This window comes from Eucyclogobius newberryi, unplaced genomic scaffold (assembly GCF_026437365.1).
Source record: "Eucyclogobius newberryi isolate DKJ021-1_F unplaced genomic scaffold, fEucNew1.0.hap1 SCAF_13, whole genome shotgun sequence".
NCBI classification, from domain to species: Eukaryota; Metazoa; Chordata; class Actinopteri; order Gobiiformes; family Gobiidae; genus Eucyclogobius; species Eucyclogobius newberryi.
This window is the reverse complement of record NW_027315757.1, coordinates 7,394,173-7,418,645: the sequence shown is the minus strand read 5'-3', so window position 1 is coordinate 7,418,645 and position 24,473 is coordinate 7,394,173. Positions and strand designations below refer to the sequence as shown.

The window sequence follows — 24,473 nt, the reverse complement described above, 5'->3', positions numbered from 1 at the left end:
TTACAGGCAGTGCTGATAGGTGTCACTATTGGGCATAAACAGACCAGAATACTATGTATTCATAATTGTATTTATTTTATTTTATTTTTTAATGCAGCTATCTTTAAGTTGCCATTTAAATTAGTATTTTGTTAAATATGTTATATTTTGTTTACATCACAAAAACATCTCAAATTATTCAACAACAGAATTAGAATAATGATCTGATTTATAATTGGAAGTGAATTACACATTTATAAATATATAATATTGAAATCATAAATATTGAAATCATATCAGTGTAAAAAGTTCAAGTAGTCCAAATTGGTCAAGTCAAATCCGAGCCCCTAAACTTAAATATCTGAGAACCCACAAGCTTGTATACTTTATGCCAATGTTCTAAAACATTGTTTTATGCAGACAATACTGTATCCTGATGTAAACACTATCAATACAAAGTTTTCCTTTGAATATTCAGCAATAGTTGTTTGAGAACTGTTTTTTTCCGCTGTTATGTGGAAAAAAAGATTGTGCATGTGTACTTTTACTACGTCTCCCACCGGCTGGAACTTTAGTTGACAAGCTCTCACAACCACTTAAACAAGAAGTGCAAATTGGACCAATATCTAAGTGTCTGCTCTTGACATGAACGCTTTTGTTCCTCTGCTGCAGAACAGGGACACACTGAAAACCATGTTTTAGTCATCTTTTTCTGTATCAAAAATGAAATTAAATCAAATTAAATGCATGGGGTTAAAGAACAGAGCGTTTTGAACATTCAGGACAGAATGTTTAATCTAAATCTGCAGGACTGCTTTTTATGTGAATCAAACAAAATAACTCCAGTATGTCCTTAATGAAGAAGCGATTTGTTGGTTTAAATGGTACACTTTGCATAATATGGGACCAACATCAACAACAACAACAACAACAACAACAACAGTGTCCAATTATTTGTGCTGTACCAGATCTTAAAAACTTCAAAAAATAGAACTACTTCATCTTAAACTCTTTGCAACAGTCCACATGTTCAGTATTACTTCAATTCAATTCAATTTATTTTTGTAACGCCTGAACAGCTTCAAGGGCGAACAGATAAGCATACTTTTTACATTCAGTTTAATATGAAAGCAGAAATGACACTCTTCCCATTTTCATAGGCAAGTTCCACTATCTAATGTCCACAAAAGTTTACATTTTAGCTAAAGCCTTACTCTGAAACATTTTGCATCCAGTTTGATTCCGTTTCTGTGCTTGCTTCTTCTTTCTAACTTTGATTTCTTCTGATTTGGAGGATGATTTCTGATTACTATCACTCACTTTCCTTATGCATTTCCGAGCATTCTAATTATTCACTATTCATACACAATGATTCATTTTTCACACACAACTTCCCGAGCGCAGCGTTTACTGTCACCGTCACTAACAACAACTAGCATGCTAACAGCACACGTCCTGCTTCGGAGAACAAAAGGCTCTAGAAACAGTTGCAATTTCATTTTCCAATCAAATCTCTACCTTACATGAAACGATCGGGTACAGCCTCTTTAAATAGTAACGTTTCATTTTAGCTAACTAGCACAAAGGTTCGCTCTGTCACTTTTTTGGTAAAGGCAAGGCAAGTTTATTTGTAGAGCACATTTCATACACAAGTCCTTCACAGCAGGAAAAATGCATTAAAATTACTAAGAAATTACAGAAACAGAAATACAACAAAATTAACTAAATAAAAAATAAAAAACACCTAGCCAAATCCAAATTTATCGGACCCCATTGGCAGGCATTCCAGACACTCCTTCCCATATTTATTTGACATTGCAGAATGCAATCGTATCTAAATAGTAGTTTAAGAATTATAGAGAATTTCTCTAAAGAAAGACCTTTTAATTTGAATGAATTTAAGAGGTGCTATTTTTAAGCTAAAATGTAGTCCCAGATACATCTTTTAGTATTTAAAATGTCAAAAAATAAATAAAAAAGGGTAACGTGTAAATAATTTAAGACATAAAAGAGAAGAGTGCAAAGAAAGAGCCTATTTGTTTTAATATTATCGCTTTGCCTGTTGTTGGACATTTGGCATTAAACTTATTGTAGATAATTCTGTTGAGTTACTGGTCAGGGGCTTCATTTATAAAACCTGATGATAAAGTCTTACTAAAAGTGTGTGGAGGGACAAAACACAAACAGGCGCAAACTTGCTCACTGCACAAACTTCACAAACTTCAAGCGTAAAGTCACGTATGTAACTTTATTCGTTTGTTCATACTTTATAAATGAAGCCCAGGCCAGAAAGTCGCATAGAGCACCTTTGGCATGATTAAAGTAAACCCACGACTTCATCTCGACCCCCTCGTGACCTTCTGTGCCGTACCCACCAAACCGTAACACACCAGAAACAGGATTTAAAACCCGCTTCATAAATCCGTTGCATGTGACTGATGTTGTACCTGTGCCTCCGTCCTCAGTGCCCACGTGAGAGCTCAGGACAAAGACAAGCGCGAGGAGCCACGAAATGTCTGGAAAACCCAGTGGAATGCTCCCCCTAGATGCCAACCATGGAAGCCCCCACCCATGTGTCTTATATTATCTATGCAGACCTCCGTAAACAAGGACTGTTGTCGTGGTGATGGGTTGTTGTTTTTTGGGGTGGGGATAAGAAGATCTGTGTGTGTGTTTTAGCCGGAGAAATGTGCTGATTTATTTATTTATTGATATGCAAAAATAATAGAGTGGCGTGTGTTTAAAATTCATGACACACAATTGGCCTCATTCACTCGCTTATAATCAATGATGGAATGGAATCGATTTAGAAAATGAACAAGCTATTTTATCAAGTCTTTTCTTTGATAAAAGCTGCAGGAAATGACAATAAGACATCTATCTTGACGTTTGCCTGCAGCGTTGAAATTCTACAGTTACGTCGATTATCGTTAAATATACAACAGTGAAAATCTTGAAGGATGTGTAAAGTAGAGGTGGGCAGCACTGATCTTTTCCAAATGGCTGTTTTGAAAGTCTGAAAAGTATATAAAATATTGAGCATATTATAAGAGAATGAACTGCAATAGTTTATAGAAAAGAGGGAAGTGTAACTTACAAATAAGTGGTGATATTTCTGCACGTTGGTGTTTTTAAGTGCATTCAATGTTTGAAAAAAAAACTTTAACCAGAAGATTTGTCAATCATCATCACTATATTTATGATTGTCTCAACAATGTTAAACATAAAGGTTTATTTTGTTCGTATTGACCACCTGAAGTTAAAAGTCTTCCAGTTACATTACAACAGAGGCAAAGGACTCACTTCAGGGTGTGTCTGTTATGGCAGATATTTACAACCACAGACAGACATTGTTTATCCGCTAAAAAAATTAATAATTAACTTAAAATTCTCATTTCTCCCTGACTTCAAATCCGTTTTTACAAAATTCTACATCATTGAAGCGCTGAATATTGTTGTCACAATTTCACAGCACCACATTCATGCACTGCACTTCTGATTTCTAATGTTCAAGGTGGAGACTTTGTTCAGATCTTGGAAAAAGGTTCAAAGGCAAAATGTTTGGACTTCCATCGGAAAGTCATTTTCAATCTGCTGTTCAAATGTAGAAGGCAGAAATTATTATTCACTTTATCACTTTACTATTATAATGATAGCTGGTAATAATGATGTGTTTGAGTCAATGACTGCTTTTTGGACACGTAAAGACCCTTATAGACACGCAAAGACCCTTAAGCTAATGTCGCCACAGCTGCCCTGGGACAGACTGGCAGTTTGTCTTGGTCAGAGTTATCGCACTCATGTTGAACACAAACTGGGTGAATCGCTTGTGTGGCGTGATGGTCAAGAAGTAATACAGTATATATGTGAAACTCGCATTTACATATATTGACCAGTAACAAACTAAAGAGATAAGCATTTTCAATCTTTAAAAATATGAACACATTCTGTCTCAGTTTTATAGGTTCACTTTTTCCCCACATGAACACAACTTATTAAACGCAGACTTGGTGCACTGTAAGTCCTGTGTGTCAGAGGAGATCCTTATGCACAAAACAGTGCACATATTATTCATATTATTCATACGTTTTGGAACACTTTTATTTTTTTATTGACATTTTCATGAGAAATAACCCTTTGAGATGAATCATCTCATTGAGGGGCCCTCAATACTTTCTGTATAAAACTAAAGAAAATCTGATCATTGTTCCCAACACATATTTCAGGGTCATTCATATTATTTTAGAATAATAATCCTCAAACAATTCTTATCATATTTTATGTGACTGGAACACATCATTTAGTCCTGTGAAGGAAAACAATTTAAGTCTGTTAGTTTATCATAGTTATTTGATGTAATGAATGGAACTGCTTGAATGTTACGATTCAAAAACTAATTTAAGTATAATTTTGTACCATTAAATATAACAAAATAATCTTGTGCAGAGTGGACACAACTTTAGGATTTTTTTTTTCTAAACACATACGAAATGTTAAATTAAAGACAGATAATAAAATTAGATATTTACATTTTTAAAGAGCTTACATTTTGTACCTGATTATTAAGATATGTCTTGAATGTCATGTAAAATGTCAATACACATTAAAGAAGGTATTCTGGATTCAATGTTTTGTTTTGTTTATTTATTTATGTTCACTGTTCACTGCGTTCCAAATTATTCTGCAAATGATATTGTTCTTTGGTTTTGTCAAAAAGTCAAGATAAATAACCTTTAGATTACAATTTGAATGTTATTGAACAGACCTCACAATGATAAAAGTATTTTATTCAAAAATAAAAACTTCCATATTCCAAGTTATTATGCACAACAGAGTTTCAAACCATGTTATCGTTGTAAAGAACTGTAAAAGGTCATTTCTTAAATTAGAATGATCGACTGCGTGTCTTGGACACTCGGGTGAAGAGAGGGGCAGAGTTGTCAGCGGATCACCACCTGGTGGTGAGTTGGATCCGCTGGCGGAGGAGGAAGCCGGACAGACTTGGCAGACCCAAGCGCATTGTGAGGGTCTGTTGGGAACGTCTTGTGGAGCCCTCTGTCAGTAGGGTATTCAACTCGCACCTCCGGGAGAGCTTCTCCCATGTCCCGGGAGAGGCTGGAGACATTGAGTCCGAGTGGACCATGTTCTCCGCCTCCATTGTTGATGCGGCTGCTCGGAGCTGTGGTCGCAAGGTCTCCGGTGCCTGTTGTGGGGCAAACTGTCCGGCGCCTCAGGAGGGGGAAGCACCACCAACACCGTTTACGGTGCAGGTGGAGCCCTGCTGACCTCGAATACTTTGAGGACCTCCTTAATTCCACCGTCACGTCTTCCGAAGAGGAAGTAGAGACTGAGGACTCTGAAGATGACTCGTCCATCACGCAAGCTGAAGTCACTGAGGTTGTTGGCTCCTCAGTGTCTCCGGGGGTGGATGAGATCCGCACGGAGAACCTAAAGTCTCTGGATGTTGTAGGTGACCATTGTTTTTAATTTGATTTTTTTTTTTTAAAGATTTTTGTTGTCCATAGGCTTTATTAGACGGGGCAGGATAGTAAGTGAAATGGGGGTGAGAGAGAAGGAAGGACATGCAGTAAATTGTCAGAGTGATTCGAACTCACTTGGAGCCTGGCATATGTGTGCTGTGCCTTAACCACTCAACCACCGGGCAGCACAGGTGACCGTGGTTTTTAATGTGGACCATCATAAAGAGCCCATATATATATATATATATATATATATATATATATATATATATATATATATATATATATATATATATATTTGCATCTAAGGATTGCCCCTTGAGATGATCCATCTCCTTTTCGAGGGGTCCAAGAGCACAAAGATGATCACAATAAACATATGACAATAAACACATCATTTACAGTTGTCCTGCTCTACACCCTGTTCCCCAAAAATCCTGACCTTTTGATAATAAGTAATACATACACAGAAAATGGAGTATTAACACAGAACATGGTAATAATAGAAGTCGTGTATTACAGGTACAGGAGTTTTAAATAGGAGTAAACAGAAGATTTAAACAATTAAAATGTTGTTATAGAACACAGATCAGTTTATTCTAGTCTGAAGGAGCTTAAAAACTAAAGGCCTTCTTTCCTATTTCACTTTTTACCAATAGAACTCAAAAGAACAGCGATGTTAGATTTCTAAGAGCATGTGGAGAGCTAAATGAGACCAAATACCGTTTCAGGGACAGGGACAGTCATCACAGATACATTTAAAGATTAAGAGTAGCCAAAGGAGCTGTCGCCTATCTTTTCTTTTTCGTTAAGATACATTAAACTGTGTTTAGTGCTATAATGACATTTAAGTATAAATCTGAGAGTGAATTAGTCAGCATCGTTAAAGGTTGAGAGCAGACTCTGTGTCATTTGATAAATGACATTGTTTAGTTGTATAGACATACTCTGCAGATTTGGACCAGAGCACTTTGCAAAAAGCTCACTAAAGGACATTTAAAATAAGACTATGTTGAGAGAGCCAAGATTGCATTTGGTTAAAATCGGACTGAAGTGACTCTTGAATGTTGTGTAGATTTGTGTTAGAGCTGTACTTTGGTGAATTAGACATTTTTCAATCATTAATTAAATTGTCTGTTTGAAATGACTTACAGAATCAGAAGTTTTCTCAGCATCCAGACTCATTATTACAGCTCGGTTCTGTGGTTTCTGGCTTCATTATGTGTGAAGATTGTCTGTTGTCTGCAAATAAATCCTGTCTGATCATTGTGGAATACATTTGGATGTGTTTGTTCTATTCTTTTGGACATAATTGAGGTGTATATATGATAGACCAGATCCAGAATAGAAATGGGTCTATGTGAGGCACACTCGAGTCGGTCCTTCTCTTCTTTAGGTATTAGAGGTATGATGTCTTCTTCCTAACTAGAAGGTGTTAGGCAGAGGAGTAAGTGGGTCTTTCAGAGCTTTATACCTCCTTAATACTTACTATAAACTATCGCACTGTATATTTCCAACACAGTGATTTCAGCTCCTCTTTATCTCCTGATCTGGTCTTGTGTGGTTAAGATTGCATTACTTTACCTGCGCCGTATTTAAAAAGTGATCTTTTAGCTCTCATAATATCTTTGTAAAGAGCGTTGGCTCAACTATGTTCTGTGAAGTCAGGTCATTCATTTCCCCTCTTATCTTTTTAATTTCCTGTAGGATTTGAAGTAATTTTTCTTGCAGTTAATTTAGCTTTTTCTCTGTTTCTTTTTTGCAAAAGCTATTGCTATTTTTTGGTCTTAAAACTGCTGTAGAAGCATCCCAGAGAATGGAAGTTTCCCCAGTATAATTTCCCTCCAGATGAGACTTGATGTCGTTAAAGAAAAGCTCATTAGCAGGCTGGCGTTGGACCTCCAGAGAGTATTTTTTCATCTTTGCTTCAAGTCTACATTAAAGTAGATAGGAGCGAGGTCATATCCACCGTGCCTATATCTGCTTCTGTGATTATTGATCTGTTGTTATTGAAGATAAAGAAATAGTCTATTGTAGATTGTATGTGGATTAGTGGTAAACTGACGTGCTCTAGATCAACCAGCCCAATATTCTTCATTCATTTATGGATGTTCTGAAGGAGCTGATCCAAACATACAAACCTGAGATGTTAAACCCTTAAACTGGTTGCCTCATGATAACATATATCTAACGGCACAGACTCAAGAGTTAAAGTCTGGACAGCAAAAGGTATAAAGGTCTTTTACCAGTTTGTAAAGGAGAATCACTCGAAAAGCTTTGATGAGTTGAAAGAATCCTTTGGCTTGGAGAAACAGGACTTTTAGGAGTTATTAATTAATGAAGTTAATGAAATTAATAATTAATTGAGTAATGTCGATCATAGCCCCCTGTCTGACAAATTTATTAAAGCTCATAAATCTGAATTTTCAAGAGGAATAATATCCAAATTATACAAATGTATTAACAATTTGGACTGTCGCTCTATGATTACATAAAGGAGAGATGGGAACCATGGATGTATTATATTATCTGGATAGGGTACGCCCCCTCTGCCTCTGGCTCCAAATTGAGTAGTGGCCACTTCGCAGAATGCAGCCTTTTGGTCGGACCATTTCAGGAGTTCGGCCTCTAAAATGACCAAACATGCTAAATTGTTTTTAGTCTAAAAATAAAATAGAAGGAATTTCACTCTTCAACTGTTTCTAAAATACTTAAAAAATACATTTTTAACCTTCCGGTGAACGGTGTACGCGCACCGAGCGCGCACGTGACCCTCATGAACGAGCCTCAGGAGAACACGTGACGGAAACTAAACACAAACAGAGGAAAGAGACGAGACGAGACCACGATACACGTAAGTTGTGTTTGTATGTCATTCCTCACGTTTCACACATTGTTCCATATGAAGTGTAAAACAACGATTACACAGTTAACACGAGTTAACACGAGCTAACACGAGCTAACACAAGCTAACACGAGCTAACGTAAGCTAAAGTTTAGCTACACAAAGATGCAACAACACGTCGTGATGGCTCGTGCTTCTGCAAATAAATGTTCTAAGAGACAAGAGGTCAAGGAAAACTAGAGAAAGAAGGGAAATAAAGTGATGTTTGTATTATGTGCTATAAAAAACTACCAATAATTCAAATATAACCTGCTGAAATGGGTCATATCTTACATATATAAATGTAAAGGTGTTTAAAAGTGACAGTGCTGTACTTACAGGGGCTGAGACCACATTTAAGGTTTTATTACCCATTTAATAATGAAGTGTGCTGTGTTTAAACAAAGCACACGCTTGTTTTCTATAGGAATGTCATGGATTTACTTCCATGGAATATGTAGAGATTTAGCAAACATGTGAATTATATTCTAACTTCTAAGGTTTAAACTTATGCAAAAGTAAATGACTTTTGGTTCTAGCTTTAAAAATTAATGTGAAAAGAGGAACTTTTGTGTTACAGAGCGAAATGTAAATCTGTCAATAACATATTCCAGCTTTTCTCTGTTAAATGTGCATAATATATCAATGTTCTAATGAGTATCTTTCTCATCTTCAGAGTGCTGACCAGTGAGTTTAGTCTGTCTGTGCTGACCAGAGCTCTACAGGTCACTGCAGGTCACTACAGGTCACTGCAGGTCACTACAGGTCACTACAGGTCACTACAGGTCACTGCAGGTCACTACAGGTCACTGCAGGTCACTACAGGTCACTACAGGTCACTGCAGGTCACTGCAGGTCACTGCAGACCTAATCACTGCAGACCTAATCACTGCAGACACAGAGTCATCTCAAGTAAACTCCTGACGACTCCAAAGCAAAAGGTATTTTAATAATAACTTCTGCCTCGAATAAAAGTAAATAGTGTAGAATCAGTATTTTGAATTTATAAAATGTCTGTTTTGTTATGACCAAAAAAACTAAATGATAATTGTTCTTCAAAAGAGCCACTGATGTGTCACATGTGTCTGTGAAGCAGCTTCAGGACAAAAGTGTATGTTATATGACTTGTATAATCTAAAACATATGAAGTGTATGTTATATGACTTGTATAATCTAAACATGTGAAGTGTATGTTATATGACTTGTATAATCTAAAACATATGAAGTGTATGTTATATGACTTGTATAAATCTAATACATATGAAGTGTATGTTATATGACATGTATAATCTAAACATGTGAAGTGTATGTTATATGACTTGTATAATCTAAACATGTGAAGTGTATGTTATATGACTTGTATAATCTAAAACATATGAAGTGTATGTTATATGACTTGTATAAATCTAATACATGTGAAGTGTATGTTATATGACTTGTATAATCTAAAGCTGTGACATGTTCTGTTTGTCTCAGTCATACGATGGAGCTGAACGGTGCAGTTACTGAAGTACAGAAGACTGCGTAGCCATGGAAACAAAGTCTTGTTAAATACTGAGATATTCAGTATTTAACGCAATAATGTCACATTCATGTGCATATAACTGATGTAAAAAGAGTGTTTATTTTACCATTATTATTAGTATTATTTTGTCTTACGCTGTTTTTATTTTATCTTTATTTTCCCCCTCCATTCTTTATTAAGGTATGAGAGGTTCTGTCTAGAGGAGTTTTTGTTTATAAGAGTTCTTCTATTAAGATCGATCTATTAAGAGTGTTTTTTAAACTTCCTATAAGTTTTCTGTCCTTTTCCTCTGTATCTACTGTGTTGCAACAACAAAATTTCCTCACGTGTGGACAATAAAGGAATATCTTATCTTATTCAGTTTGTTCTATTTGACTTATACAGGTTGTTTTATCATTGTTACTATTTTTATGTTGCACTGAATCACCAAAGCAAGTTCCACTGTTTGTGAATTCTGTTCTTTGACAATGGAATAAACCTTTTCTGATTATATTAATGATGATAATAATAATGAACAGTACACAAGGGACTCCCACATTGTAGCTTTAAAACTCATTGGAGCTTTAAAACTCAACTAAAACTGGCTAAAATCAATTTATCATTTGTAGTTATAATCAAATTTGCATTTATTGAACAAGTTCATTCATGTTCATTATTCTTATTAAATACATTAATAAACAAATGTGTTTTGTATTTATTAAAGATTGACATGATACAAAAATGACACAATAGGAAACTGAATATAATTAAATACTGCTTAACTCAATTATGTAACAGAATCGATGATTATATTTTATATTTCTTTTATCTGATTAAAAAAAAGCATATTGGCCAAATTATATTATGTAAATTAATAACTGAAAAGTTAATAACAAAATAAATACCCAAACCAAAAACTACAGAAAATGATGAGGACGTTATTAAACCTCTAAATGTAATTCATTGTCATTAAACCAGACTTTTTATCTTAACACTTCTTTATAATTCTCTTAAATATCAGAGCTTTACAACATGATACATGTATATTTATAGATGGATATAACAATCCAGCATTATACGTTACGTAAACAGAATATTTCAAGCCGAATTATTCCAAAAGTCCGTGTTGACTCTTCTCAGTCTTTCACGCTGCTGTGACGTGCGCGCTCCCGACGCCAAAGCCTCATGGTGATGACGTCACAAAAGTGGGAGGAGATATACCAGTATACAGGAAGTAATGCGGAACTAAAAAACTTTTTTGGAACCATGCGCCAATGAGCAGCTCCATAGGTTTCAATGGCGGCCATCTTGGCTTCAGGGGTATTGATGGGAACAGAGGGTCACTTTGTTCTGGATGATGAAGAGGACGTTTCATTATAATATCCCTGTGTCAAAGTGTTCATTATTACAGGGAACTGCAGACTGCTGGAGAAAGTGTGGCAGCCAGGAGGCAAACCACCATCACGTGTTTGAGGTCAATAAAGCTTTACAGACAATTTAGGCCATTTCTATTCCACAGGATTTCAGGACCATGTCTTTGGGCCTCAGGACCTGCCATGACCTGCCATGACCTGCCATGACCTGCTATCTCTGGAGTATTCTCCTGGCAGGAGCGAAAAAATCACATTCTGACTGAATTTAAAAAAGGGCAAATTTGACCATGGGCAAAATGAGACAATTTTTTGGGTTCACGTGTGTTTTAATTTCTATTTGTTTTTATGGACTGAATCTGTTGTTCAGTCCCCGATCTTGTTTTGTTTATTTCTTATTTATGTTTGTTTGTTTTTCTTTAAACATTTAAAAGATAAATAAATCTTAATATAAATAAATAATAGGTCTATAATATTGGTATTGTTTTTCAGAGGGCAAAATTCTGTCCCCGATTGGGGTCATTTGGGCACTCTGACCCCTCCACCACCTTATGGTTCAAGGAGGAGAGATGTTGTTGTTTTGTTTTAAATCATAGAATTATGTATAATTTTTCTTCCACTGCACAAATTTGCACTTTGTGTGGTTTGACTTGAAGGTTCTAGGGGTACAAACACTTGTGTAAGCCTCTACATGAACCCACATTTGACACCAAAAGTAGACTTAATTTGGCTCAAAATTTAAAGTCAGTCAAAATGTCAAACTGCTTCCATCATCTCTGACAGCCCCAGTCTCTATCCACAGATTCATTTGATTGACATGAATCATTTGTCACTAAGCTGCTAAAACTATATGAAACAAAGTAGTGAACTAATACTGAACATTTTATATCACATATTCATGCACCATGCTGCTAATGGGTAAAGAAAGTATTTAAAATGCTGCCGATTTGTCCACAATTAACCATTACTATATGAAGTGATTTAAATATGTACATGCATTTTACATGATGTTGCCACCCTTGGCTTGAACGGACCCGTACACCTCACTTGATTTCTGCCTCTTTCTGTGGTTTAAAGTTCATCCACCTTCACCAGAAACGGCCTGCACTACACAGCTGACCATCTGGGACAATAGCAGCTACAGATATTAGCCTGATTCAAATGGACTCACTCCTCAGTGCTGTTTTGTCCTCTGCGGCAAAGACCAAAGGTAAGGGGCCCTTACATACCAAACATACCAATGTGCTCTTAAATGCTGATGAAATATGAAATGTATGGAAAAACGAAGGCCTGGACGCCGAAACGTTGCCTCACCATTAAACTTTTATTTTACAAGTTTGACAGTGTGCGGGATTTCTTTTCCCACAGTTCAGCGTCACGTAAGCCCTTCTCCTACGCACCTGGCACAGAACCTGATGTGTGGAGCACCGTCTTGATTCCATATTTACAAATATGAAATATGTTAATTTGAACCCTCAAAATAACCTGTTAATGACCTCTGAAGGCAGATTGGATCGAATAATAAATGGCGTTGCAGTTTTTGACATGGGTGAGACGTCAGGTGCCTGAGATGCTCTGTCATCAACCCTGTCATGCAGCCTTTTCATTATAGTCTATATAGTCCATCATCTGGACCGCCCCAGGCTCATGTGGGCCAATGGACTGATGGACTGTGGTCTATTACGGGCCCTGTCCCAGCTCCTCTAACCCTAACCCCTCTTAACCCTAACCCTAACTCCTCTTAACCCTAACCCTAACCCCTCTTAACCCTAACCCCTCTTAACCCTAACCCCTCTTAACCCTAACCCTAACCCCTCTTAACCCTAACCCCTCTTAACCCTAACCCTAACCCCTCTTAACCCTAACCCCTCTTAACCCTAACCCCTCTTAACCCTAACCCCTCTTAACCCTAACCCCTCTTAACCCTAACCCTAACCCCTCTTAACCCTAACCCCTCTTAACCCTAACCCCTCTTAACCCTAACCCTAACCCCTCTTAACCCTAACCCCTCTTAACCCTAACCCCTCTTAACCCTAACCCCTCTTAACCCTAACCCCTCTTAACCCTAACCCTAACCCCTCTTAACCCTAACCCCTCTTAACCCTAACCCCTCTTAACCCTAACCCTAACCCCTCTTAACCCTAACCCCTCTTAACCCTAACCCCTCTTAACCCTAACCCTAACCCCTCTTAACCCTAACCCCTCTTAACCCTAACCCTAACCCCTCTTAACCCTAACCCTAACCCCTCTTAACCCTAACCCCTCTTAACCCTAACCCCTCTTAACCCTAACCCTAACCCCTCTTAACCCTAACCCCTCTTAACCCTAACCCTAACCCCTCTTAACCCTAACCCTAACCCCTCTTAACCCTAACCCCTCTTAACCCTAACCCTAACCCCTCTTAACCCTAACCCCTCTTAACCCTAACCCTAACCCCTCTTAACCCTAACCCTAACCCCTCTTAACCCTAACCCTTTTATTATTCATTCACTCCACTTTGGCTGGTGGTAAGCTACTGTTGTAGCCACAGCTGCCCTAGGGCAGACTGATGGAAGCAAGGTTGTCAATTACCACCAGGCAATCACGCACACATCACATTCATTCTAGACGATGTGGGTAAAGTGTCTTGCCTAAGGACACAATGGTGGAGGTTCCAAGATGGCAAAGTGAGAAGTAGTGTTTTTTAGCAATGTGCGACAACAAACTTAATTTTTGCTAAGATATAAATCCAGTTGGACTGCAAAAGCCATATTTTCTGTTTCTATCTAACTTTCATTGTCTTTAAGTCACATCTTTGAACTTTATCTGTAAAGACTGTTTGCTAGCAAGACTCAAGGACTCTGCACCCTCTAAACAAATGGAAATTGTTCAAATTCAAAGTGAAAGAAATAGCAATTCAAACTGGAAAGTTATCTGCAAAAAAATAGAGCCAACAAAATTAACGCCTTATGTCCTAAAGTAGTATTATCTAATGAGGAAAAAGTTATTACCCTTATAAACAAACTGGATAATATCTTTAAGGATAAAGCCTTTGTTTGTTCTTGAGCTCCATGAATTGAAGCGTGTGAGAAGAATATTTTCTTATTTTTCTTGAAAAACAGAGACAGTCCAAAAATAAATGGCCAAATTGAAACACTGATGGTGTAAGATACACAATTTTGATAGTAAATTGTGTTGTTCCAACTCTTCAAATTCAAATTGAAAGGCATTTTTGTGTCTATCAAATACTTTGATGAAAAAAATAAGGATGATTGAGCTGTGATATGGAAGAAGATCTTATTATAGAAGAACTGGACAAAGCAATTCAGCAAATGGCTAAAGGCAAACCTGCTGTTTCGATGGTTTAACTGTCGAATTGTAACTATTTATTTGGAAAGAAATACGTCCACTTTTATATCAAGCCCTTGGCGAATTCAAACCGTAATCTCTCTCCACCATGAAGCGTGACCGTTGATCCTAAAGCCAACAAAGATCCTCTACAACCATTTTGAACAGGCTACAAATGATTATTTTTGCTAATGGCTTAACCACTGTCAGATATTATTAATGTCAGTCTGACTTTACAAAAGGAAGGAACACATTTCACTCTAGACTGATCCTTAACACGCTCGACTACAGACAATTTCAAGAATGAAAGTTAAATACTATTCTTAGATCTTTATAAAGCATTTGACTCGCTTTGAGCACAACTTTATCTTTATCTTTCAAACTTTAAAACACTTGGGGTTTGGTGATATTTCATGTAATATCACGGAAATGTTTTATGCCGATAGAAATTTCTTTGGGCTCATAAATAACTCTTTGAAGATGTCAAGCAGGATTTGCAGAGGGTGTCCTATTTCACCCAAATGATTTATTTTGACAACCCAGATGCTTATTTTGTCTATGATTCATAATCTAAATGTGTAAGGCAATTACATGTTTTGGAAAGGGATTTAAGATGAGTCATATAGCAGATAATACAAAAAGATAAAACTATGGTCAGCTCTGCATTAAAACTGATTCTAGCCTTTAAGCGCTATAGAATGCGTGCATGTTGATTCTGAGGTTAAATACTTGTAAGAGGTTGAGGTGTCATTGGCTTTCAAGAGATTTCACCATTTTTGGAAGAGTTTTTATTTGATCTAAAGCCGAAAGTGTGTCAAAGTGAATTTACCCGTGTCATTCTCTTTTTGTCTTGGATCGTAACATTAAAAAAGCCAATTCAAGTTTTCAGTTTCGATGGAGAAATAAAACACACTACTTAAATATATCCCAACTAGTGGTAAAAGTAGTAAAAGCCTTAGACTTTAAGGTCTTGATTGGCTTCTTGGAAAATGACATTCACACATAAAGTTATTCTGCTTGGGTCAGTCCTGTGGAACAGATCAATACTAATCACGAAAGGTCAGTATTCAAGGCTGATGCCGGATTGGGCCGTCGAGGGAGTTCTGTGTGTAACTGATAAAAAGGACCATAAGGGACTTCTTTGTACATAGAGAATATCATAAAATGTGTAAAGCTTTTCCAACAGCTTTGATCCACCTCCAAAATGCCAGTTTTCATTCCAAAGTTACATATTCCCTCCCAACTGTTGAAAACTGTATAATGTTAATTTGTTAAATGTCGTAACACATTTATTCCAGCTACATTCAAATCCATACTGTCCCATGACTGTAATAAACTTATTGTGTTGTTAATTCAGCCTTATATGCTGGAAAAGGCCTTTTCCAAATATTCCAGCCACAAAGAAACACATTTTAAAATGTGTCATAGGATTTATCCAATGTCACATTTTCTTCACCAACTATTTGAATTTGATAAGAGTGTGAGGATGTGCATCTTGTCATTTCACTGATGAAACCTTGAGCACCTTTATTCAAACTGCCCTGTGTCCTATAACATCTGGAGTAATATTAGAGAGTGGCTGTCTCTAAACATTTGAAATATCCGTGATGTAAATGTTAATATTATATTTGATTTTGTGGATGTAGCAATATCTGACATTGTGAATGTTGTTTTCCTTCTAGGCAAGTACCATATTCACTGTTAGACATTAGACATGTTTTAAATGAATTCAAATGATACTTCTCCACTCTGAGACTCTGATGGATCTGACTATGCAAAACAAATTGTACATTTCAGGGTTCAGAATAAGCGGTATCGCATCGCAAAATGCAACGCAATTTCTCTCAAATGCGATGCATTCGTCAGAAAAAAGTGTTTGTATCGCAGCTTTTGCGATACAAAAATGTGTGTTCAATTGTAAAACCAAAGCGCCTAAAAGTACTGATCACTCGTCAATCGATCGTCAATAATTATCGACATGACACATGTAGGACGCTGTGTCGTCATGACGAGTCCCGCTGCTGTCACAGACCACGAGTCTGAAAGTGGGAGGAGCCACGTGCGGTAAGTTAGCGTCACAGATTCAGACTTCCGAGGTCAATAGCTCCTAAACGCAAAAGTCTTTACAGATCATTCACCTGCCAAAATATTCATATTTACACTGCCACGTGACAAAACCTTGTTTTTAACAATCAGATGCGTATTTTGTGTGCAGCGAATCACACGGCTCCGAATGTGCAGAGCCGAGACGAGTGCTTAGGGACCGTCATCAAATGTGCAGCCGGAGCCGAGACGAGTGCTTAGGGACCGTCATCAAATGTGCAGCCGGAGACGAGACAAGTGCTTAGGGACCGTCATCAAATGTGCAGCCGGAACCAAGACGAGAGTACTTAGAAACCATCATCAAATAGCAAAACGAAAAATAGAAACTGGAATAAATAAATAGAGCGGTACAATTTGAATAACACAATAAATACACCATGATGGACGCCACAGCAACCTTTATTTTTCCATCAGAAGCTTAATACATATTTTTTTGTGAGTGTAATGACAATTAATATGTAAATGAGACTCCTGCAAATAGTCATCTGATTGATGATGATATGGAAGAAACTTGTAAATGAGGCCATCTGACTTGGTGTTAATTAATATGTTCAACAACAAATTGTTGTAAATATTTGCAAGTTTTCTGTTTACTTTTTGAGAAAAAAAAATTTAAAAGTGTTTTAAAGTTAATTTGTTAAGTTTTTTTTGTTTTAATAGAATGTTTACAAATACATTTGAAATAAATAGTAGAAAAAGCTTCAGTTGTAGTCATCTGGACTCAGTTTGAAAAAGTAGACGTTTCGACTCTCATCCAAGAGTCATTGTCAATAAAAGAATTTAGATCGAGAACTCCGATATTAATACTGTTCTGTGGTAAGACCCGCCCATTGGGCGGAGCCTTCCTGAAGAAGAAAGAGTTGTTTGTTTCAACAGAAACTCCCCCTTGTAACTACCGAGCCTATTCAGAATCTTAATTGCCTATTAGAATCCTCTTTGTCTTTGTGAGACCCTGGCTCAACCACCCTGAGTACCTGATTAGCATCTAAATGTCCTGGTCCTGGTCCTTTACCTTTCCAGGGGTTCAGTATCCCATTATAGATACCAGGAAGATTGAATCTTAGCCCTCCATTTCTGTTTAAAGAAGGTCTTTCTTTTTTAACAAAAATAGCTTCCTTAACTCCTCTTTCAAACCATCTTTTCTCCCTGCTTAAAACCTTCACCTCACCGTCTTCAAACGAGTGATTAGAGGCTTGAAGATGGAGATGCACGGCACTCTGAGGTCCTGAACTTGTATTTCTTCTGTGCTGATAAAGCCTCTTGTGTAGAGGCTGTTTCGTCTCACCTATGTACCGTTCTTTACAGCTTTCTTCACTGCATTGGATCGAATAAACTACATTGCTCTGTTTTTGAGTCGGCAACTTGTCCTTAGGATGAACCAGTTTTTGTCTTAAAGTGTTTCCTGGTTTAAAATAAACAGGGACTTTGTGTTGTCTAAAAATTCTCTGCAGTTTTTCCGACAGGCCAGACACATAAGGGATAGAAACACCCTTCCTTCTCTGTTCAGTTTCCCTTTTTTTGAAATAAATAATCTTGTTACATCAAAGGAAGATATTGATTGTTAGTCACTTTCGTGTTTTGCTATGCAATTATCAAATTGCCATACAAATTTGAAAAAATTCACGGATTGTTTTGCAGCACTGCTATAGAGAGCACTCACGTGACGTCACACGGCCGCCCCCCACGCTCCCCCCACGCTCCCCCAGGCTCCTCCAGGCTCCCCCAGGCTCCTCCAGGCTCCCCCAGGCTCCTCCAGGCTCCCCCAGGCTCCTCCAGGCTCCCCCAGGCTACTCCAGGCTCTTGGCCGTCAAGCCCATTCTAAACCGCAGTCTGTCTGCTTCGATTTACGACGAAACACGGTTCAAAGAGGCCCAAAACTTCATTAATGATATTGCACTCTTTACTATTATCACAATGGTCAAGGTTTATGTGGCAGTTGATGCAGCAACCGGGAAAATAAAGAAGATAAAGTTCTATCCGATACCGAGAAACCCGGAAATAAGAGCGCGATGGACATAGACTTTTATATATATATATATATATATAGATAGATAGATAGATAGATAAATAGATAGATCTATAGATATATCTGTTCTGCGCACGCTGTAGAATTAACTTCAGTTTTATTTAGGCTCAAAGTATATCTGAAGTTAATCTGAAGTTTTATCTGTTGTCACTCACTTGCGCGCGGACGGAGCGGCTCGCGGCGCAGGGAGCTGTCAGCTGTTCAGCCCGGTGTAGGTGACCGAACCCCGGGCATGCAGCCTCACGCACCGCCTGCCTGCGCTGGAGCTCCGGAGCATAAACTCTGTAGAAAGAATCAAAATTGTGACTTGTGAACCATGGAACCAGTGGGTTTGGAGATATCTGGAAGAGTCGTAATTTAGACATAAAATATGGATCTGAGTTGATTGATCGCAGCTTTTCTAAATATTGACCTCTGTGTAGCTCATCCAAGGAGTTTGTGGCCTCTGAAAGCTCTGGGGCCTCCATAATTTACGTTTGAGATCACTTTCCACGCTCTATCAGTGCAAAGGAACGCAACAAGTGACGGACAGGGGGCAGCAACGTATGGGATCACGTGGTTTTGTGACGTCGGTGTGTGCTCTCTATGCAAATGAAAATCCTTAATCTGAACCCTGCATTCAATGTCCCAACACCTTCAGTTTCAATATCACTGACCCAACTGTTAATATTAATGTGCCTTACAGTATTGTAATCCCCTTGTTTATGTCATTTGTGTTTATTTTTCCTTCCTTCCTTCTCCCCAGACACCTCCTCTAACTCCTCCGGGGGGGTCCCGAGGCGTTCCCAGGCCAGCCGAGAGACATAGTCTCTCCAGCGTGTCCTGGGTCTTCCCCGGAGCCTCTTCCCGGTGGGACATGCCTGAAATACCTCCCGAGGGAGGCGCCCAGGAGGCATCCGGAACAGATGCCCGAGCCACCTCAGCTGGCTCCTCTCGACGTGGAGGAGCAGCGGCTCTACTCCGAGCTCCCCCCGTGTGGCCGAGCTCCTCACCTTATCTCTAAGGGAGCGCCCAGCCACACGGCGGAGGAAACTCATTTCGACCACTTGTGTTCGTGATCTTGTTCTTTCAGTCACTACCCAAAGCTCATGACCCTAGGTGAAGCCAGAACGTAGAGCGACCGGTAAATAGAGAGCTTTGCCTTTCGACTCAGCTCCTTCTTCACCACAACAGTCCGATGCAGCGACTGCAGCACTGCAGCCGCTGCACCGATCCGCCTGTCGATCTCACGCTCCATCCTTCCCTCACTCGTGAACAAGACCCCAAGATACTTGAACTCCTCCACTTGGGGCAAGGACACCCCACCCACCTGGAGAGGCCAAGCCACCTTTTTCCGGACTCTGTTTTTATAAAAACTAAATGTTTAAACTCTCATCCAAGAGTCATTCTAAATCTGTGAATCGAGTTCTCAGAGTAGGCCCTGCCCACTGGGCGGGACCTCTTGATAAAAGCCCTGTAATGGGATATCTACATCCTATTAGTATATTTTTTCTATTTTACTGTACAATAGGGACACGCGCTGGAATAGTTTTTTAAATCAACTGTTTTTGACTTTTTTCGGCTGGATTTGAGCGTTTTTCATTGCGTTCGTTGTGTTGTTGTGACGTGAGCTAGCTCCGAGTGAGCCCACCAGCCCCCCCGCGCCCTCCGGCCGCGCTAAAGTACGGCGTGTCGTCGGTACACGTTTATATACACATTTATATGAAAGAGGAACTTCACGAACGATCGGGACACGCACTGGAATCGCTTTAAATTAACTTGTTTTGACTTTATTCGGCTGGATTGAGTGTTTTCGTTGTGTCGTCGCAATGTGTCTTGGCTCTGAGTCCCCCGGCTCCGGCCCCGCCCCCCGGCCGGCGCCATACCGCGTTTACACAAAGGAGGAACTCATGAAACTGCGGAGAACAGTCGTCTTACCCGGAGATCGTCACGTTATCCCGGCGGACATCCTAAGGAAAACGCAACGAGGCAGACGGGCTGGACGTAAACTCCGAGAGAAGAGAGGGACAAACAGGAAGTCGGTTCCCGCCGTAGTCATAGGTAACGTGAGGTCCCTTCAAAATAAAATGACGGAAATAGTGAGCCTCATGCAGTCCCAGAGGATGTATAGGGACAGCAGCGTCTTGATTTTCACAGAGACCTGGTTAACAGCAGAAATGCCAGACTCTATTGTAGGTTTGGACAATTTTCATCTGCTGCGGGCGGACAGAACGAGAGAATGCGGGAAGAAAAGAGGAGGAGGTCTGGCTGTGTATGTGAACATGAGCTGGTCCAAACCCGAACACTGCACAGTGAGGGAGCAGCTATGTAACAAGGATATTGAACTATTGGCTATTGGCATGAGGCCATATTATCTGCCCCGGGAGTTCTCACATGTGATTTTGATCGCAGTCTATGTGGCCCCGTCTGCCAATGCTGAAAATGCTTGTGAAGCACTGCTCTCCTGCACTTGTAGGCTGCAAACACAGCATCCACAGGCTCTCTTCCTCATCTCTGGTGACTTTAACCACGCTTCTCCCTCTTCTGTTCTACCAACATACACCCAGTATGTTACCTGCCCCACCAGAGAGAATAGAACATTGGACTTGTTTTTTGCCAACACCAAGGAGGCTTATTCTTCTTCCCCCCTCCCTCCCCTGGGCAGCTCGGACCACAACCTTGTACATCTGAGGCCTGTGTATGAACCCATCGTGCGCAGGCAGCCTGTGGTGTCCCGTGAGGTGAGGATGTGGTCTGCTGAGAGCGAGGAGGCTCTGAGGGACTGCTTCAGCACCACTGTCTGGACTGAGCTTTATGACCCACATGGGGAGGACATCAACACCATCACAGAGTGCATCAGGGACTACATCAACTTCTGTTTTGAGAACATTGTTCCCTCCCGGACGGTGCGGTGTTTTCCAAACAACAAGCCATGGATTAACCGTGAACTGAAGGCTCTGCTGAAGGAGAAGAAGAGAGCCTTCAGGTCAGGGTACAAGGAGGAGCTGAGGACTGTGCAGAAGGAGCTGATGAGGAAGATCAGGCAGGCTGAGGCCGGCTACAAGAGGAGGATGGAGGAGCAGCTGCAGCAAAAGAACATTCAGGGAGTGTGGAAAACCATCTCGGGCTTCAAAATCCCCCCTGCCCAGACAGAGGGGGATCTACAGTGGGTGAATGATTTAAATGCTCACTTCTTGAGGTTTGATCGGTCACCCGCCCCTCCCCCTGCACAGCTGCATGCTCCCTCTTCCACAGCCTGACGATGCCCTGCATCTGTTCCTCTTCGCTTATCTGCCCCGGACCATCAGCTCCCCACTTCGCCTGGACTCACCCATCCCCCCAGCACACGGTCCCCCTGCCAACCACTGACTGTCACAGCAGCACAGGTGAGGAGTGAGCTGAAGAGGATTAAAGTGAGGAAGGCAGCAGGACCTGATGGCATCAGCCCCAGGCTCCTTAAGTCCTGCGCAGATGAACTGTGTGGAGTTATGGAGCATGTCTTCAACATGAGCCTGAAGCTGAGGGTGGTACCACAGGTCTGGAAGACCTCCTGTCTGGTACCTGTGCCTAAGACACCGCGCCCCAAAGACCTCAACAGCTTCAGGCCAGTGGCTCTCACGTCCCACCTGATGAAGACACTGGAGCACCTCCGCTCCACCGTGAGCTCAGCCATGGACCCGCTGCAGTTTGCATATCGGTCTGGCATCGGAGTGGAGGACGCCGTCATCTCCCTGCTGCACCGCTCTCTCTCTCACCTGGAAAAGCCTGGCAGCTCTGTGAGGATTCTGTTCTTCGATCTTTCCAGCGCCTTCAACACCATCCAGCCGCTGCTCCTGAGGGACAAGCTGGAGACGGCAGGTGTGGAGTATGACCTGGCAGAGTGGATCCTGGACTACCTCACAGACCGACCCCAGTTTGTGAGAGCCCGGAACTGTGTGTCTGACACTCAGACCTGCAGTGTGGGGGCGCCCCAGGGCACTGTCCTCGCACCCTTTCTCTTCACCCTTTACACTGCAGACTTCAGACATGACATGGACAGCTGTGTCCTGCAGAAGTTCTCTGACGACTCTGCCATCATCGGACTCATCACGGACGACGATGACGCGGAGTACAGAGGACTGGCGCAGAACTTTGTGGACTGGTGTCAGCGGAACCACCTCCTCATCAACGCGGGGAAGACCAAGGAGATGGTGGTGGATTTCCGCAGACGCCACCCCACTGCCCCCTCACCAGTGAACATCCAGGGACAGGACATTGAGAGAGTGGACTCATACAAGTACCTGGGTGTTCATCTGAACCACAAACTGGACTGGACTCATAACACAGACGCACTGTACAGGAAGAGCCAGAGTCGGCTCTACCTCCTGAGGAGACTCAGGTCTTTTGGAGTGACAGGGCCACTCCTGAAGACCTTCTACGACTCTGTGGTGGCATCAGCCCTCCTGTATGGTGTGGCCTGCTGGAGCAGCAGCATCACAGAGAGGGAGAGGAAGAGGCTGGACAAAGTCATCAAGAAGTCCAGCTCCGTCCTGGGCTGTGCTCTGGACTCGGTGCAGGAGGTGGGGGACAGGAGGGTCCTGGCTAGATTCACATCTATGCTGGACCATGAGTGTCACCCCCTGCAGGACACTCTGTCCGCTCTGGAGAGCAGCTTCAGTGAGAGACTGATCCACCCTCGCTGTGTGAAGGAAAGGTTCCGTAGGTCTTTCCTTCCTGCTGCTGTCAGACTTTATAACAAAAACTGTTAGTACTGAACACTCGCAATACTGACCTAATACTGGACGAATGAGGGATTACACCGACAATACTGACCTAACCTAATACTGATGTGCAATTCTGTCATATGTGCAATTGCTGTTGGAATTCATGTGCAATTACTGTGCAATTACTGTGAAATTCATGTGCAATCTATGTGCTGTCGTGACACATATTCATGTGCAATTACTGTCGTGATCACATGCAATGGTATTTATGTATTTATTTGTCTATGGGAGTTTTTATTTATTTATAGGAGATCTTCTACTGAAAGTGTTTTTCAAACATCCTATAAGTGATCTGTTCTTCTGTATCTACCTCTGGATCTACCTGCGTTGCACCAATGAAATTTCCCCATGTGGGACAATAAAGGAATATCTTATCTTATCTTATCTTATCTTAAACTGATTTTGGCTCCCTCCTCACTGAGTACTCTGTGAGGAGGGAGCGAACGTCAGGTTGTAATAGGAAGTAGATCGATTTTATACTTGATTACAAGATTAGTCCAGATTATCTGACTTCTGATCTTTTTTATGATACGCCAACAAACACCGGGATGTATAACATGTGCAGAAGAAAACCAGAGCAGCAAACATTATAATGACAGGGTTTTATGATCATTTTGATGATAATAGAAGGTGGAAAGTGAATCAGTTGTGGCGATTTAGCAGATTTACCAATTGAGGGCTAATGTTTTTTACTTTTTATTAAGCTGTACTATTATTCACACCGTCCTCAACAAATACATCCACATGGAGACAGGAGCTCTATTGAAGCAAAATGTTACTCCAGTCAATATGTGTGAACAGAATATTTCAGTTTTAAAGTACAGTACATACATCTGACACTGATGAGAGGTGGATCTGTATTCGTATGCTTGTTTTCTGATGTTCAAAAGACATGGGAGGAATATTTTTGTGGGAATATTTACGCATGACGCAACCTCATCAGTTCCAAAAGACAAGTGGGAATATCTTTGATTACTGAGTGAACTTCTGTCACGCTGATGTTTTAACCGTGACTGAAAAACAACAGGAGGCTGATTAGTTATGTCCTTGTGGTTTTT

General features: G+C 40.3%; 1 protein-coding gene and 1 long non-coding RNA gene across 2 annotated transcripts in view; both read left to right on the top strand.

Annotated features, from left to right (window-relative positions):
• LOC140357898 (ubiquitin carboxyl-terminal hydrolase 43-like) overlaps positions 1 to 2,781 on the top strand; it is a 124,220-nt gene extending 121,439 nt beyond the window's left edge. Inside the window, exon 16 of the mRNA XM_072442453.1 lies at positions 2,445 to 2,781. Within this exon, the coding sequence (XP_072298554.1) occupies positions 2,445 to 2,455 (11 nt within the window). The 3' untranslated portion in view covers positions 2,456 to 2,781. The remainder of the gene's footprint in view (positions 1 to 2,444) is intronic.
• A 6,376-nt stretch (positions 2,782 to 9,157) lies between these two features.
• Positions 9,158 to 10,180, top strand: LOC140357578 (uncharacterized). The gene is made up of 3 exons (XR_011926639.1): positions 9,158 to 9,188; positions 9,224 to 9,284; positions 9,820 to 10,180. It is a non-coding gene; the product is annotated as an uncharacterized lncRNA (long non-coding RNA).
• Positions 10,181 to 24,473: the final 14,293 nt, after the last annotated feature.